The sequence below is a fragment of the Panulirus ornatus genome, chromosome 44, assembly GCF_036320965.1.
Source record: "Panulirus ornatus isolate Po-2019 chromosome 44, ASM3632096v1, whole genome shotgun sequence".
In the NCBI taxonomy this organism is placed as follows: Eukaryota; Metazoa; Arthropoda; class Malacostraca; order Decapoda; family Palinuridae; genus Panulirus; species Panulirus ornatus.
In genome coordinates this window covers 13,320,873-13,337,305 of record NC_092267.1, presented here as the reverse complement: position 1 = coordinate 13,337,305, position 16,433 = coordinate 13,320,873, and the positions used below count along the sequence as shown (strand labels likewise).

Sequence of the window (16,433 nt, the reverse complement as noted above, 5' to 3'; positions counted from 1 at the left end):
TGGTTCACTTTCCCTCTTTTGTAGGTATTACTTTGAATTTTGCTCCCGAGAGCTGGCTGCCTGTGTGACCCCCACCAGTAGCTAGACCACGCCATACTCGGCAAGCTGCTGCCTCACATGATTACTGTGTGGTCGTCGGCAACACAAGGGTGGGGCGTTTTGATACACTGGGACTTACTGGTCATCCAGAGTGCCTACAACTGGGCCAGGAGGGCTGTGGCTGCGTGTGTGGGGTAAGGCTGCAACCTGTGGTGCACGTATGGGTGTACACGTCTGAAGGCTCGTAGTTACATTTCACTGAAATACCCACACGACACCAACGTAACTAAGGCGTCCCTGACTGACGTAATTTGAGGAATGACCCGGTTCACTCGTTCAACTTTGAGATATAGAGGCGGGACAGACGACGACACATAATAAAAATGGAAGCAGGTTTTTTAGCAGAGGGCGAGTATTTAGTCGTGTACATAACAAACCATACGTCCTTTGACCTTACACTGAGGCGGGATAAGACTTTATAGTTCCTTATGACAGAGTTCCACCGCCAACCCCGCTATGTCCACTGGTGTGAAGACACACAACACAGACCGATGACCGTGAACGCGACGTGTCCTGGTGTACAGCTTGTCTTGAAGCCCTGGTGATGGCAGTTAACACCAGAGCGTGGAGACGGGTCAAGTCTATCATCATCTTATTAGCCAGCGGAGCGACGACACGTGATAGCCACACTCTCGGTGGACCAGAACAGGTCATAGGATTTCAGTCAGGACACACACACACCTCGCGATGAGACCGGGGTGGATGTGGCCTGCCTGGAGACACGAGGTCTACCACGATTTCCCTACGTGATCACCTCATCCACGGCCGCGGTCATGCACGCGCCTTCTCCAGGCCTGGAGGCAGTCCCTACGTGATCATCTCATCTACGGCCGCGGTCATGCACGCGCCTTCTCCAGGCCTGGAGGCAAGTCCAGAAGGTGTGGACGACCTTGTGCTGGAGTTGCGGCCGGGGTCACACGCAGCGGAAGGGATCATGCGAGAGATAACCTTGCAGCCACAACCGCTCACCTCTTACTAACGTTACACGCCCGTCGCTCACCAGGCATCTGTCCAACGCCAGACACACACTCAGCGGGGTCGTGGTAGGGTGCGGAGGGTCGAGGTGGGGGTCGTGGACGATACTGCCAAGACACCAAATACCATCGACTCCCGACTAGAAACGACTTGAAGAACGTCATAATTCCTCCGGAAGACGGTGACTCCAACTGGACGTCTGATGTAATCCTTGGTGACCAGCGGTGCGAGACCCCGTCACGCCCAGCCTGTGTCCTGACGGCTGACATACACCCCCCCCCCCCCAGAGATGTGGCCCAGTGATGCGCGAAATGTGGCCCAGTGATGTGCGAGATGTGTCCCGGTGATGTGCGAGATGTGGCCCGGTGATGTGGTCGCAGGAAGAATGGAGAACCAAGGTCGTGCTCTTAGGTAGGAGATACTGGTGCTATTGTAACCCAGGTCTATATGGTACAGTTATGGTTAAGTGACGGGGCGGGGCAGTGTGTGGGGGGCGGGGCAGTGTGACGAGGGGAGGTGTGTGGGGGGCCGGGCAGTGTGACGAGGGGAGGTGTGTGGGGGCGGGGCAGTGTGACGAGGGGAGGTGTGTGGGGGGCGGGGCAGTGTGACGTGGGGAGGTGTGTGGGGGGCGGGGCAACGTGACGAGGGGGTGTATGGGGGCGGGGCAGCGTGATGAAGGGAGGTGTATGGGGGCGGGGCAGTATGACGAGGGGAGGTGTATGGTGGCGGGGCAGTATGACGTGGAGGTGTATGGAGGCGGGGCAACGTGATGAGGGGAGGTGTATGGGGGCGGGGCAGTATGACGAGGGGAGGTGTATGGGGGTGGGGCAGTATGACGTGGAGGTGTATGGAGGCGGGGCAACGTGACGAGGGGAGGTGTATGGTGGCGGGGCAGTATGACGTGGAGGTGTATGGAGGCGGGGCAACGTGATGAGGGGAGGTGTATGGGGGCGGGGCAGTATGACGAGGGGAGGTGTATGGTGGCGGGGCAGTATGACGTGGGGAGGTGTATGGGGGCGGGGCAGTATGACGTGGGGAGGTGTATGGGGGCGGGCCAACGTGACGAGGGGAGGTGTATAGTGGCGGGGCAGTATGACGTGGTGTATGGAGGCGGGGCAACGTGACGAGGGGAGGTGTATGGGGGCGGGGCAGTATGACGAAGGGAGGTGTATGGTGGCGGGGCAGTATGACGTGGGGAGGTGTATGGGGGCGGGGCAACGTGACGAGGGGAGGTGTATGGGGGGCGGAAGAGCGGGATGAAGGGAGAGGCGGGGCGGGGCGGGGCGGGGTGAGGGGAGTAAGATCAGGCTGGTTGGTGTGGAGCAGTGAGGCAGGCAGTGAGGTGAGGTGCGGTCGGCTCACACACCCCCACCACTGACCACCACAACACACAGTGTCGTCCTCCACCACAACACCCGTCATCCACCTGGGGTCAGCAGCCAGACACACCTACCACAGTCCTGAGAGTCTGACAGAGTGGTAGTAAGGTGGATATCTCGGGTGAGGAACCTGATACGAGACATCGTATTATGATGCATAACTCGAGGACGAGAGTCTCGTGAACCAGCGTGGTCGGTCGAGGACGAGAGTCTCGTGAACCAGCGTGGTCGGTCGAGGACGAGAGTCTCGTGAACCTGCGTGGTCGGTCGAGGACGAGGACGAGAGTCTCGTGAACCTGTGTGGTCGGTCGAGGACGAGAGTCTCGTGAACCTGCGTGGTCGGACGAGGACGAGTCTCTCGTGAACTTGTGTGGTCGGTCGAGGACGAGGACGAGTCTCTCGTGAACCTGTGTGGTCGGTCGAGGACGAGGACGAGAGTCTCGTGACCCTGTGTGGTCGGTCGTGTGAAGATAACATTCGTAAACTGGAAGAAGAAACGTCGAGGTCGTACTGAACACGTGTGACTGTCATGCCACACAGCTGGTGCCGTCCCTCGTGACCGTCACCTGTCACGTCTGACGGTGTCCCTCACGTGTGACCGTCACGCCTGTCACGTCTGACGGTGTCCCTCATGTGTGACTGTCACGTCTGACGGTGTCCCTCACGTGTGACTGTCAAATCTGACGGTGTCCCTCACGCGTGACTGTCACGCGTCACGTCTGACGGTGTCCCTCACGTGTGACTGTCACGTCTGACGGTGTCCCTCACGTGTGACCGTCACCTGTCACGTCTAACGGTGTCCCTCACGTGTGACCTCACGCGTCACGTCTGACGGTGTCCCTCACGTGTGACTCACGCGTCACGTCTGACGGTGTCCCTCACGTGTGACTGTCACGTCTGACGGTGTCCCTCACGTGTGACCGTCACCTGTCACGTCTAACGGTGTCCCTCACGTGTGACTGTCACGTCTGACGGTGTCCCTCACGTGTGACTCACGCGTCACGTCTGACGGTGTCCCTCACGTGTGACTGTCACGTCTAACGGTGTCCCTCACGTGTGACTGTCACGTCTGACGGTGTCCCTCACGTGTGACCGTCACCTGTCACGTCTAACGGTGTCCCTCACGTGTGACTGTCACGTATGTCAAGTCTGACGGTGTCCCTCACGTGTGACCGTCACCTGTCACGTCTAACGGTGTCCCTCACGTGTGACTCACGCGTCACGTCTGACGGTGTTCCTCACGTGTGACTGTCACGTCTGACGGTGTCCCTCACGTGTGACCGTCACCTGTCACGTCTAACGGTGTCCCTCACGTGTGACTCACGCGTCACGTCTGACGGTGTCCCTCACGTGTGACTGTCACGTGTCACGTCTGACGGGGTTCCTCACGTGTGCCCATCGTCAGTCGCTATATGCGCGCCACCTCGAGCAAGACAGTACAGGTAGCAGTCAGCTGACCCCCTTGTGGTAGAAACAACAGTCAGGGGCGGGCATAACGACCGCTCCTGGGCCATGGGTATCACCACCGATCGTTAGCGGACAGGGCAAAACTCACTCAGGACAAATAGTGACATTAGGATTAAGCCGAGCTGCTGCTGGTGCACCTGTGTGCCGAGCTGTGTGGCGGTGAGCAGCTATGGTGAGCTGTGTGGTGGCGTTGAGCAGGTGTGGTGGTGAGCTGTGTGGTGAGCAGGTGTGGTGGTGAGCTGTGTGGTGGTGAGTTGTGCGGTGAGCAGGTGTGGTGGTGAGCTGTGTGGTGGCGGCGAGCACCACGACCTGGTGAGCTGTGGTTGGGATGGTAGCCTCCCGCGCGCAGACCTGGGCGATCCACACCGCACGGACAACCAGGACCATCACCATTGCTGACCACTGTGGTCAGTAACAGGTCTGCGAGCCAGGCCACACACACAGGCTGCAGTGGCCTAGCTGTCCAAAACCCCCCAGACAGCAAGAGAAAACACGTGGCTCCGGGCTGTGCCGCGTGTCAGCAACACGCTGTACGCGTTCAACAGGCGAAGGTGGCGTGCCAAGGTGGCGTGCGGGATTTCTTTGAGCTTGAACGTATGGAGGAGAGGGTGCGCGGTAGCAGCTGGTGGGCAAGATGAGGGCGTGTGGGTGTGAGTTACATGTCGCCCCGACGCACACACCGACCAAAAACTACATCTCAGCCAACTACATCCCCAGCAAGATGATTAGGTGAGTCCACCCCCCAGCCCAACGACCAACGCTTTGTGGATGTGTCAGTACATGTGTGCAGGTCAACAACCGAATGCCATCAATCATCTTCAAGTCCAATAGTAGGTTGAGAGAGCTGGAAAAACATCTCATATGATATACGGGGAACAGAGCACGGTAAGACAGAATGGGGAAATCATTGGCACGGAGGGTAAACTGTGCGAGGAGAGCAATGTGAGGGAAATGAATGGGGAAGTGGTAGGAACGATGTGGAAATGAGATAGAATGAACACTATGAAGGACTGGTGAATAGTTAGGATGACTGGGAGGTGGATGCAGGGGAGACAGGGTGAAGGGGATAACAACAAACAAATGCAGTGGAAGTCTTGCCCACAATGAGATGTGGTAAGGCGTCAGGACTGGGTAAAGCCCGCAGTTAATCATCTCGTGGAGTGATACTATTGAATATGAGCTGGTCAGGCCATCAGACGTAGATATGACCCACGGCGGGACACTTGGGGACGGGCGGAGTCCATGTATACATCCCTGGTAGACGTGGTCACAGAGAGGGTGGTGGTGGTGGTGTCAACAATGCAGCTGACTCGGAAGGAGCGGTTGTGGCCCCTGGAGAGGATGGTGGCGTGTCGAACAAAGTGTGTGTTGCAAAGATCGCGCGAGGGACACACTCGGAGAGAGCAGCAGCTGCGTGTTAAGTGGCATTTGTGGGTCTGGAGAAAGTGGATAAGAGGGTTGACCAAGAAGCCTTATGAAACGGTTATATGAGGTAGATGGAAAGTTACCGCAGTGAAAAGTTTGTAACCATGATTACGAGTAAGGAGTGTATGCGAACAGAAATGGAGGATGGTGGGTCTGCTTCAAGGAGGTGAGATGTTAATTAGGCTGTCAAATCTGTTTATGGACGCTGGTGATGAGGGAGGTACTGGAGCAAGTGGCAGGTCTGCATTCTGCTGGTGAGCAAGTGGCAGGTCTGCATTCTGCTGGTGAAGTGGCATAACAAACCAGCTGTTATTTGCAAACGCAGCACGACTGTGGTGCAAGATTCAAGAAAAACTCCAAAATTTGGCGAGAGAGTTTGATAGAATATGGGACATAACAAAGTAAGGCAATTAGGTAAGCAGACGGAAGAGAGACACGATTGTTTTATGTGTTCAAATGTGGAAGATGTGGAGTAAATGGGATATGAACACGGCAGCGTAAGGGAACACGGGAGCTGAATGGAGTGCCATGGCGGCGTTAAGGAGCGTGTGAAAGGAGAGGCGACTCTTCCTTAAGGCAAAGTTGCGTATGTCTGGGAGAGTACGGTAGTGCCGAAAATGTTATATGGATGAGTCTCTAACTACTCTGACTGCTAAGGAAATGAAAAGATTATACGCGTTGGAAAGTGACATACTCGAGTATGATATGTGGTAGTAGGTGGGCCGAGGCATGACAGGTTAAGCCTGGATGTGTGTAACTCAGGCTGCCTACTTGTTTCTAACGCTACCTCGCCAAGGCGAGAAAGGCGATCGCATACATACCAATGTTATGGGGTTGCAACGGAGTCTACGCGTGTGTGGATGTGCGACCCAATATGTAATTACCTATTTGTGCTCTGCGTGGGAGTTCTACAGTTTTATTCCCATCTTAGTCGTTTAATTTAATTCTCCTATGGTCGCTGAGACCTTCTCCACGGCTGTCTGAACCCGACACTACCATGCAATGAAAATGAAAACACTTCCTCCCGTCTTTTCTGATTCTGTTTTCTTCAATCACTGGTACGAAATGACTGGTTTCTACTAGCCCGGTGTATCGCAACACATCAACGTCATGTTCGTTGTACTACCCTTCAGTACAACGTTGCGATCCTTCGTTACGATCCTTGACTATGGGCGTAAGGGTCGTAACGAATAGTTCAAGGGTCATCTTGTCGTTCTTAAGAAAGAATATTCAAGGTGGCGATGACACTATGCGTCTTATACAGCTAATCATACTACAAGTTAAGTCATCATAAAGCATAAAAAGAGGATATATTTAGAGGATATATTTATATATTTCGTTCCTAATCACGTTAAATATCCAATATTTCGCTTATTTCACTTGACACTTGGCTCTGACGGCCATACTGGATGTCACTTCGGCAAGAAATGAGGAACATGACAGACTCTTAATTAAAGTCTACCCCGTGGTTTCCAATATCTTTTTTTTATCTTTATAATTTCAGGCCATTGTGTCCTACTGCGGCTATAACAGAAATGTTGACCCAGCATAAATATATATAACTCAAATCATAGACTATCTATATCACATTTCTAGAGTTTAGGTTGAATCGAACCCGTGACTTCCGATATCAAAATATGAAAAAGTTACAGAAATGACAAACGCAAGATGATAGCAGCTCAACAGATGAGCTAAAAAGTTATTCACTTAAAAACTAATGTGGAAACTAGGAAAGTGTCTTATCGTTTAAGATAGGTACAATACAGCCAGGTTAACATACTTGATATTCATAAAAGGATGAGAGATAATAAATGTTAATTTCTTACATGAGCTGCGCAGGTCTGGTACAGTTGGTTACAGTGTGTTCGGGCAGGACGCGGGCCGCGGGCACCACCACACCGTCATACAATACGCCATATCATCTTGCTGCCATTGGTATTTGGCTGTGTAGTGATGAAATACGCAAACCCCCAGAGCCACTCAACCTGTAAAAAAAAAAGAATCTTTATTACTGCAAAAGTTCAGTGCTACTGTGTGCATCAAGTACGTCCTCAACATATGATGTTACGATCATTTATGTTTAACTTTCAAGGAACAAATTTTTTTCCTGCCAACAGCTATGAATGTAGGATCAAGCTTAACTCACATACCAGAGCAGAGTACGATTAAGATTGTACTAATTACAAATGACCAGCGCCACGTACTTAACTTTCTCTCCCAAGGATAATGGCCGACTGGCCGAGCCACGAAACAACTCGAAAGAAAAAACTCTCAAGATGAAGTCCACTGGACGTATGAACCTAGCAGAAGAAAGTAGCCGGTACTAAACTTCCCTTAACTACCATATCTGTCGTACTTCATGTGCAACCAACTGTCGAGATGTTTTAATGTTGTGCAAATTGGGACCTTTAAAGTAGATAAAGTGAGCATGCTGCCAAGATCATCTATTTCATATTTCACGATTCCTGATGAAAGTGAATGGTGGCCATGTACGTCCGTGGTCAGCAAGTGCACGAGCATATCAAATCTCCTGACACCCACCACATCCTGGCATAAAACTGTGAAGTAACATGCACGAAAAGAAAATTTTAAATAAGAAAATTGCTCCCTTTGAGGACTCAAGTTCGAGGACAATAACAGCATGTAATACAACCACAATAAACTGAACTACACGTTCGTAAAATTAGGACAAGTGATACATTCACAACAAACTTTGATAATATATATATATATATATATATATATATATATATATATATATATATATATATATATATATATTCTTCTTTCATACTATTTGCCATTTCCCGCGATAGCGAGGTAGCGTTAATAGAGGACTGGGTCTTTGGGGGAATATCCTCACCTGGCCCTCTTCTCTGTTCCTTCTTTTGGGAAAAAAAAAAAAAAAAAAAAAAAAATATATATAATCACATAGTATGTTTAAAGATCCACAAACCAGAATAGGCTATAATGGATCTTCACTCGTAAACATTTCCACATTTATATCTTCCTGAACAGGAAACTTGTAGACTTTTCTAAAAGTGAGATTAAAACTGAGCAGCCAGTCTTTCCTGAGGAATACATAAAAAGGGTGAACACCAGCGCAAGAAAGATTCGTATTCCACCAAAATAATTCAAAATTATAAGCTGTGGAGGGAATCATGAAAAGGGAACAGAATATTGTTCATACAATTAACAAAGCGGAAGAGGGAGAGTTCTTTTCTACACTAAAATTTATTTCAAAGCAAGATGGGCCAAAAAGAACGCAGTGTACCTTCCGTCTTGTCCATTTAGTGTTAATAATTTCTTTGTGACACCATCTTGTATCAGTTTCAATTGAACTCATCAGAAGAACCTCACCTACAGTACACTACATCGTAAATGATTGTCTGGCAAAAGGTAACTGCTTTGTAAAAGGTAAATCCTCCATCGTACAGAATAGTTTGGCAAAGGTAACAGCCTTGTTAGAAGTACAATCCTAGCCAGCACGTTTTATATTTTGTAACCTATCCCCAAAATATTCTTCTAATTTATTCATTTTCATCACCCATTCCGCTTTCAATTCAAGATAAAATAAGAGCCAAGAATATTTGATCAATAATTTTATACTAATATTTTACCCTCAACCAAATCTCGTACTGGAAAAGACCGGGCTGTTGTGAAAATACTTAAGATAACCATCCTGTTAATCTTTGCTTCTCCTACTAGGCTTGGTGACCTTTCATTAAGATAATTACATGCGCAGAGAAAAATGTTACGGTATCTTGTCGTCCATATTCCTTCACAAAGAGTTATCAAAATGTGGCTCGCTGGAGGTAGGTTCATGTCATCAAGATATGAACCTGTGAAATCTCTGGAGGCGAAATGCAAGTTAAATCACTGTAAACATAGATAAATACTGATCAATTGGCTTTATGATAACATTAAAGGAACTTACCGGCAGAAAACTTGTTCTTGGAATGAACAGCTTATCACCAGCAAACATGAGCTCCATCGTCATCACGAAATATAGCTCTCATATGCGGCTAAAACTGGTGTAGTCTTCACGAAATCTGTAGATTATTGGAAACTGTTCATGTAACTGCTTTCGGTAGTTCCTCTCGTCTCACAATACTTTTAAAATGAAATAAAATAATCACTGATTTACTCTCTATAGCAGACCACAAGGCAAGGCAGCCATTATTGAACAACCAAGCGAGTGTCCATTCGGAGACATTACGGGGATCAAATAATTTGTTTAGCAAACCAATTAAGTTTTCAAACAAATAAATATACGAATAGTAATTTAATTCGTCTGAGAAGAGTATGTTCTTCTTTTTTCTCCCAGTTCCATAAGTCTCACAATATTGTTTGTCATGCGTGGCCATCTATCTCCATTTTTGGCGGGTTGCTGACCACCTCCTCGTCCTGGACCAAGTAAGTCTTTTTTTTTTATTATTGTCTGGCGTTTTGTTTAGTGTTTGCTTATTCGATATCCATTAATAAAAGAAGGCGTGGTGCGACAGGGCATTCAAACAAGGTCGTTAGTCGTCGATATTTTGTAGCTTTTGACGTAGATAACCTCATTTGGGGAAATTTGGAATTAAACTGTTCATTTCAGTATCATTATATAAATATTGGTGAGAAGCAGGCACAGAACTACCAATAATACAGGAAGACATGAATGCGTTGGCAAACGGATGGAAAAAGGAACATAGTTGCAGTCTTCCTTGTCGACTGGAATGATCAACCATATGGTCCCCATGAACCCTAGACTAGAAATATTTGAGGGTACCACTGCTGCCAGACAGGAAGTAGGAAGATATCAAAAAAAAAAAAGTAAATATCGGTGGAAGTGAGGAGGCTCATGACGGAGCCTGTAGGCATTTGTACGTGTGGCTGAGATTCATGTGAAACCACTGGAGGTGTTCATGACCTACCATGTGAGCAGTGTTCCAACAATGGAGTATATATAAACATGAGGGGAAGCTTTTTAAGGTGTCGACCAGACTCGCTAACGGGTATGACCTGCAAAACTGTAGCGATAATAATGGGAGAGCAGGTAGAGCATTTCATGACGCATGAGATTTTATGTTGGAGACCACGGATTCAAAAAGGAAAGGTCGTGTGTACCGAATCTTAATATTTTTCTAAGTCAGTAACATCCTTAAATAAAAAAAAAAATAGATTATTGGAATACTAACCCTCATGAAGTTAGACGTCCGAGATAATAGTAGCAGGTTTCTTAGAGGCAGTGATGACTACCTACCTTACTGGGAGGGGAAAGAAAACACATGACAGGGGAGCCCTCCCATACTGGGCAACGGTGACAAGTGGGGTGCCTCAGGGCTCGGTACTGGGACCATGACTATTGGTATATATATGATCTGCCTGACGAAGCAGGATCATACCCCGGTGTGTTTCCTGATGTTGCTAGAATTATGAAAGAAGCGACAATCGTCTGACTTCCGAAGAAAAAAGAAAAGAATAAAGGGTATAACGATGTATTAATTCCTAGGCTATCAAGATAACGTTGAAATATATTTCCCGGAAGTCAGAAGAGATTTAAAAACAAGCTGGAATGATTGGAAGTTGGGTAAGAAATGTGTACGATGAATTGTGAGGAACCATTTGATTAACAAAGTTGTAAGGGGATAAGGGTTAACCAGGATGAAAATGAGAGTAGCGTTGGGAAAATTAAAAAATATATATGGTGGGATCGCAAGTGATGTGAGAAGGGGGCCCAGTATGAGGAAATAGGGAATAACAAATAGATATTAACACCAATGTACAACTGGAAACGTCGTTCCACTTATACTGGTAGAGGTTCTTCATCTTGGTCCGATTCTGCCAGTATGCAAAGCGCAGTGTCCTTGACCCCGGTCATCTAAGAGGCCACGTCCTCAGTATCCTACGTTATGATACAGCCACCTCAGCTGGTGCAGGTCATGATGATAGCGCGACCTCAGCTGGTGTACGTCATGATGATAGAGCGACCTCAGCTGGTGCACGTCATGATAGCGCGACCTCAGCTGGTGCACGTCGTGATGATAGCGCGACCTCAGCTGGTGCGTCATATCACAGCAACCTCAGCTGGTGCACGTCATGATAGCGCGACCTCAGCTGGTGCACGTCATGATGACAGCGCGACCTCAGCTGGTGAACGTCATGATACAGCGACCTCAGCTGGTGCACGTCATGATGATACAGCGACCTCAGCTGGTGCACATGATATAGCGACCTCAGCTGGTGCACGTCATGATATCACAGCGACCTCAGCTGGTGCACGTCATGATACAGCGACCTTAGCTGGTGCATGTCATGATGCTTCAGCGACCTCACCTGCCACGTCCCAGTACACACTACCTTCATTATCTCTTCGCACTCGGTGCTTTTCCTCAACTCCCACAACCCTTCCGACGTTTGGCAAAAAGAACCAGAGCTCAGACGAACCATCTCGAATACGATATCTCGCTCCATCGTGTCTCCCACAGTACTTGCCCGACACCATGTGCGACGTGTGGTCAGCATATATATATATATATATATATATATATATATATATATATATATATATATATATATATATATATATATATATAACATACAACCCTCCAACAGCCTGGATCGAATCCGGGACCCCTGTACAACAGGCGGGAGCGCTGCTGCTAGGCTATGATCGCCCCCTAAGCGGTGGCGCTCCCGCTTGTACAGCGGTCCCGGATTCGGTCCTGGCTGTTGGAGGGTTGTACTATGAAGGTGCGCGTTCATATGTACTTCGTTCGTGTGTATATATATATATATATATATATATATATATATATATATATATATATATATATATATAGATATATCTTTTTCTTTCTTTCAAACTATTCGCCATTTCCCGCATTAGCGAGGTAGCGTTAAGAACAGATGACTGGGCCTTTGAGGGACTACCCTCACCTGGCCCAATTCTCTGTTCCTTCTTTTGGAAAATTAAAAAAAAAACGAGAGGGGAGGATTTCCAGCCCCCCGCTCCCTCCCCTTTTAGTCGCCTTTTACGACATGCAGGGAATACGTGGGAAGTATTCTTGCTCCCCTATCCCCAGGGATAAATATATATTATTTTATATATTCACTACACTTTGTCGCCGTCTCCCGCGCCTGCGAGGCAGCGCAAGGAAACGCTACATATATATATATATATATATATATATATATATATATATATATATATATATATATATATATATTATCTTTTTATTTTGCTTTGTCGCTGTCTCCCGCGTTTGCGAGGTAGCGCAAGGAAACAGACGAAAGAAATGGCCCAACCCACCCCCATACACAATGTATATACATACACGTCCACACGCAAATATACATACCTATACATCTCAATGTACACATATACACACACAGACACATACATATATACCCATGCACACAATTCACACTGTCTGCCTTTATTCATTCCCATCGCCACCTCGCCACACATATATATATATATTATATATATAATATATATATATATATATATATATATATATATATATATGTATGTATATATGTATATATATATATATATATATATATATATATATATATATATATATATATATATATACGTCAGGTAGAAATATCCTGTCACCATAAGAGATGTGGTGTCCATGGATACCGAGGATCAGTATATGGCGAGGTAAATAACATTTCAATAGATGGCATCTTACGTCATGTTTTTGTTTGTTTGTTTTAGTGGCCGACACATGGCACAGTCATGCCCCAATCATGGCCATCTCAGATAAAAGATGAGATGAATTTCACAAAGTACAACAGCCATTAATTTGTACTCAGATGCTCGTTAACCTGAGTCCTGATGACGCAAAGGTTATGATGTAGGATAGGAAGGAGGGAAAGACATAGGATGGACAGGGTACCGACACCCCTCTGCTGTAGGAGGCATTGTAACGGTGAGTCCTCGCGTGCCTCGGCCCAACACGGAAACTATAGGAAGCAGCGTGGGGGTTGTTAGGGGGTTGGTGTCGTGCCGTGGATAGTCTTGATGGATGTAACTACGGGTTGGGAGGTTCATGAACGTGTACGATACAGTGGTAAGGATGAGAGAGGCGGGGACCCAGTACACGGAAATAGTTGATAACTCGTACAGTCCAGCTTACCAGTGGGCCGGAGTAATAGCCGTAGAACAGAGGGAGCGTAGCGAGGTTAGGCAGGAGGGAAGGGTGTATAACGGAAGACGGTGGGAGAATTACTAAGACGTAAAGCTTATAATTCAGGTCTAGGTAAAGGAGAGCAGTACTTTACTAGGGGGAAAGACATTCCTGTAGATGTGGCATAGCGACTCACAATTAGCGGCGTTTGTGCAACACCTTGGCTCTTGGGGAACGAATTTCGTGATGTTCATTTTTACGTAAAGCTTCCAGGATAGACTGCAGCATACGGTTAAGGTCGACATGTTTATATTATTTCTAGGGTTAAATTGCATTGGTTTGAAATTTGATGGTAAGAAACGAGTGAAATTTGATGTGGGTAGACAATGCGTCTTTGCACTATTGAATTTGATAAAGTTACAGAGTATCCGTTACGAGGTACTGCACAAGAGTCCAGACTGAGAGAGTTAACATATTCACTGCGAGAAGAGGTTGAGTGGGGGGGGGGGGGTGAAGAGGGGAGGGAGAGTATAGGCCGAAGGGTGACTAGGGCTAAATGTTGAACTGTGATCATTTATTAGACAGAGAATGAGGGGGGGGGGGGGTATAACAGAACGCTGATGGACCCCAGTGTCTGTAGAAGAGGAAGTTCTTCCGTCATAGACTGCTATCAGGATGGAATGGCTGGAACGCTATATATATATATATATATATATATATATATATATATATATGTTAGGGTATAGAGAGAAGCAAGGCCACACGTAGGGGCGTTTAGTGAGTGGAGAGGCGCCGTACGACTGGTGAATGTTCTGGAGACGGTCACAACCATGAGGAGGACGAGAGTTGGTTCACGCGGGAGCGGCCAACAGTGACCCTCGCTCCGCGAACACTGCAGTGGTGATCTCGAGATAGAGAGTGGGATTCCGAGTGTTTATATCGTGAGCGTTGAGACCTTGGAGGCATCACGAGAGGGAGCGCTGGGGCGGTAGATTAGTTACTTGATCGTCGTGATCAAACGTCGTCTGATGCTTCCGTGGCTAGAGCGTGTGTGTCCTCAGTCGCCACAAGTGTCTGTCCCAGTTGGTATCGTGAGCACTGCACACCGACCCACACCAGGCGTTTAACTACATTACACGAAAGACCTGGCGTGTTCGGCGGCCGCCAAGGCTACAGCAGTAGTGGTGGTGGGGGTCTCGGCAGGTGAAGGAGGGAGATGTCGGAGCCTAGCGAGCGGTGATATAGATGGACAGGAGCGAAGAATGCTGTGATTTATGGGCCCCTACCGCCCGTCAATTACTGGAGGGCCGGGCAGCGGGGCGAGGCGATCCTCTCACCTTACACTCCCCGCCAGCACCACCACGCCATCAGGTCACACAGCTCAGTCCTCCCGGCTGACATCGCGCTGTCTCCGGCAAACAACGAAGGACCAAACAAAAGGTTTATCCTTTTCTTCTGTCTTTCTTGGGGGATGGGTCTTCCCTCCCCCCCAGACCTCACGTGAAAATGATTGGCAGATGTTACGAGTGTCGGGGGAGCAGGGGGCCCCCACATGTGAGCCTGGGAGGACGGGGTTGCCAGAAATGGCCTTTTCGGAGGTCACTTGGCCTCCCCGGAGACTCACCTGTCAGGAACCCAGGCAGTCGATTGGAAACCCGCGACGTGTTAACCACTCCATGGTGTTGTTGTTGTTGTTGTTGTTTTTGCTTACGTCCACTGGAACTGCGAGAGACGCAGTGAAGCACCTGTGTCTACGTCTGTGCTTGTTCTGCTACTTATTTGTTAAGCAAGACAAACATATTTTGCCGTGATGTAAACAAAAAAAAAAAAAAAAGAATGGAGAGGGATCCGCGGTAGCCACCACCACCACCCCGGTTTTGGGTAACCATGAGGAACCGGGGTGACCTAGTGGTCCTGGACTACTGGGACGGACGGACGGGCTGGTGGTGGTCCTGGAGGATGTGTGAGCAGCGAGGGAAGCCACCAGCTCCTGCAGGACCAGATGACACACTCGAACCGTCTCACTTGCGGCTCAGGAACGAATGCTTCGGTAATCAAGAAGGACATTTGGTTTGGTAGTCGTTAACTATGGTAATTGCCTAGCTAAACGAGCTAGTTTTCCAATCCGCGGTAGTTTCATCGTCGCTGTCCGTTGTTGCGTGTATGTTGGGAGAATCTTTTAAGATTGTAGAAGCAGCCGCACCGTACGACCAGATCATGGTGGACAGAGGTGAAGCTAGACGTGGGCAGGAGTGGGAGGCATGGAACCGCTGCCTCTGTCTTGTTGCATCGTTAGCCATACACACACACACACACCAAGCCAGGATACTTATATTATGAACGAAGATCATGAAACAAAGATCTTGTATAGATATTTTGCTTTTATCCTATGTGTTTGTTTCTTTGATGATGATGAAATCAATATATTATAATGATGAAGACAATCTAATTTGTCGTGGGCTATGATGTGTGGGGAGGACCCGAGGCACCTGGCCCTCTCCTTTGCGTCATCGTGAACACAGCTCTTACTGCGTAAAGTTGCGTCATGTCTGAGGTTCTGCACGCGCACGCACACACACACACACACACACACACACACACACAGATGGCTCGACCCACATGACATTTAAGGCCCAATTGGAAGGGACAGCCTTAAGTGAGAACACTTTACTGTACATCAGTATTCACACGATTATAACATTTGTTACTGTGCAATGCGTAGCGCTGCTACTTTGTTCAACTCAGAACTTAATGTAGTCGTTCGGGAAGTCATTTGCTTCAAATTTAGATTTCAAAAGTTTATATTCTCAGCAGAAAGACGGTTACGTTCAACAATACGGGGAGTAAAGAATGTCACAAATGGCGATGGGCCATTTGTACGTACAGCACTGAAACGCACCATGACCGACCTATGTCTTCGTACCAGGTCTAGCTTGGCTAGTGACATGTGGCGCACGTAGCG

General features: G+C 48.0%; 1 protein-coding gene across 2 annotated transcripts in view; it reads left to right on the top strand.

Moving 5' to 3' along the window:
* The first annotated feature begins 3,591 nt into the window (after window positions 1–3,591).
* Window positions 3,592–16,433, top strand: part of LOC139762754 (probable G-protein coupled receptor B0563.6) — a 35,298-nt gene continuing 22,456 nt past the window's right edge. The window contains exon 1 of one of the 2 annotated variants that reach the window (XM_071687859.1): window positions 3,592–4,649. In XM_071687859.1, coding sequence (XP_071543960.1) covers window positions 4,555–4,649 — 95 coding nt within the window. In that variant the 5' untranslated portion in view covers window positions 3,592–4,554. Of the gene's footprint in view, window positions 4,650–15,323; window positions 15,522–16,433 lie in introns of those variants that run through there. The other variant, XM_071687862.1, reaches the window with a different exon arrangement.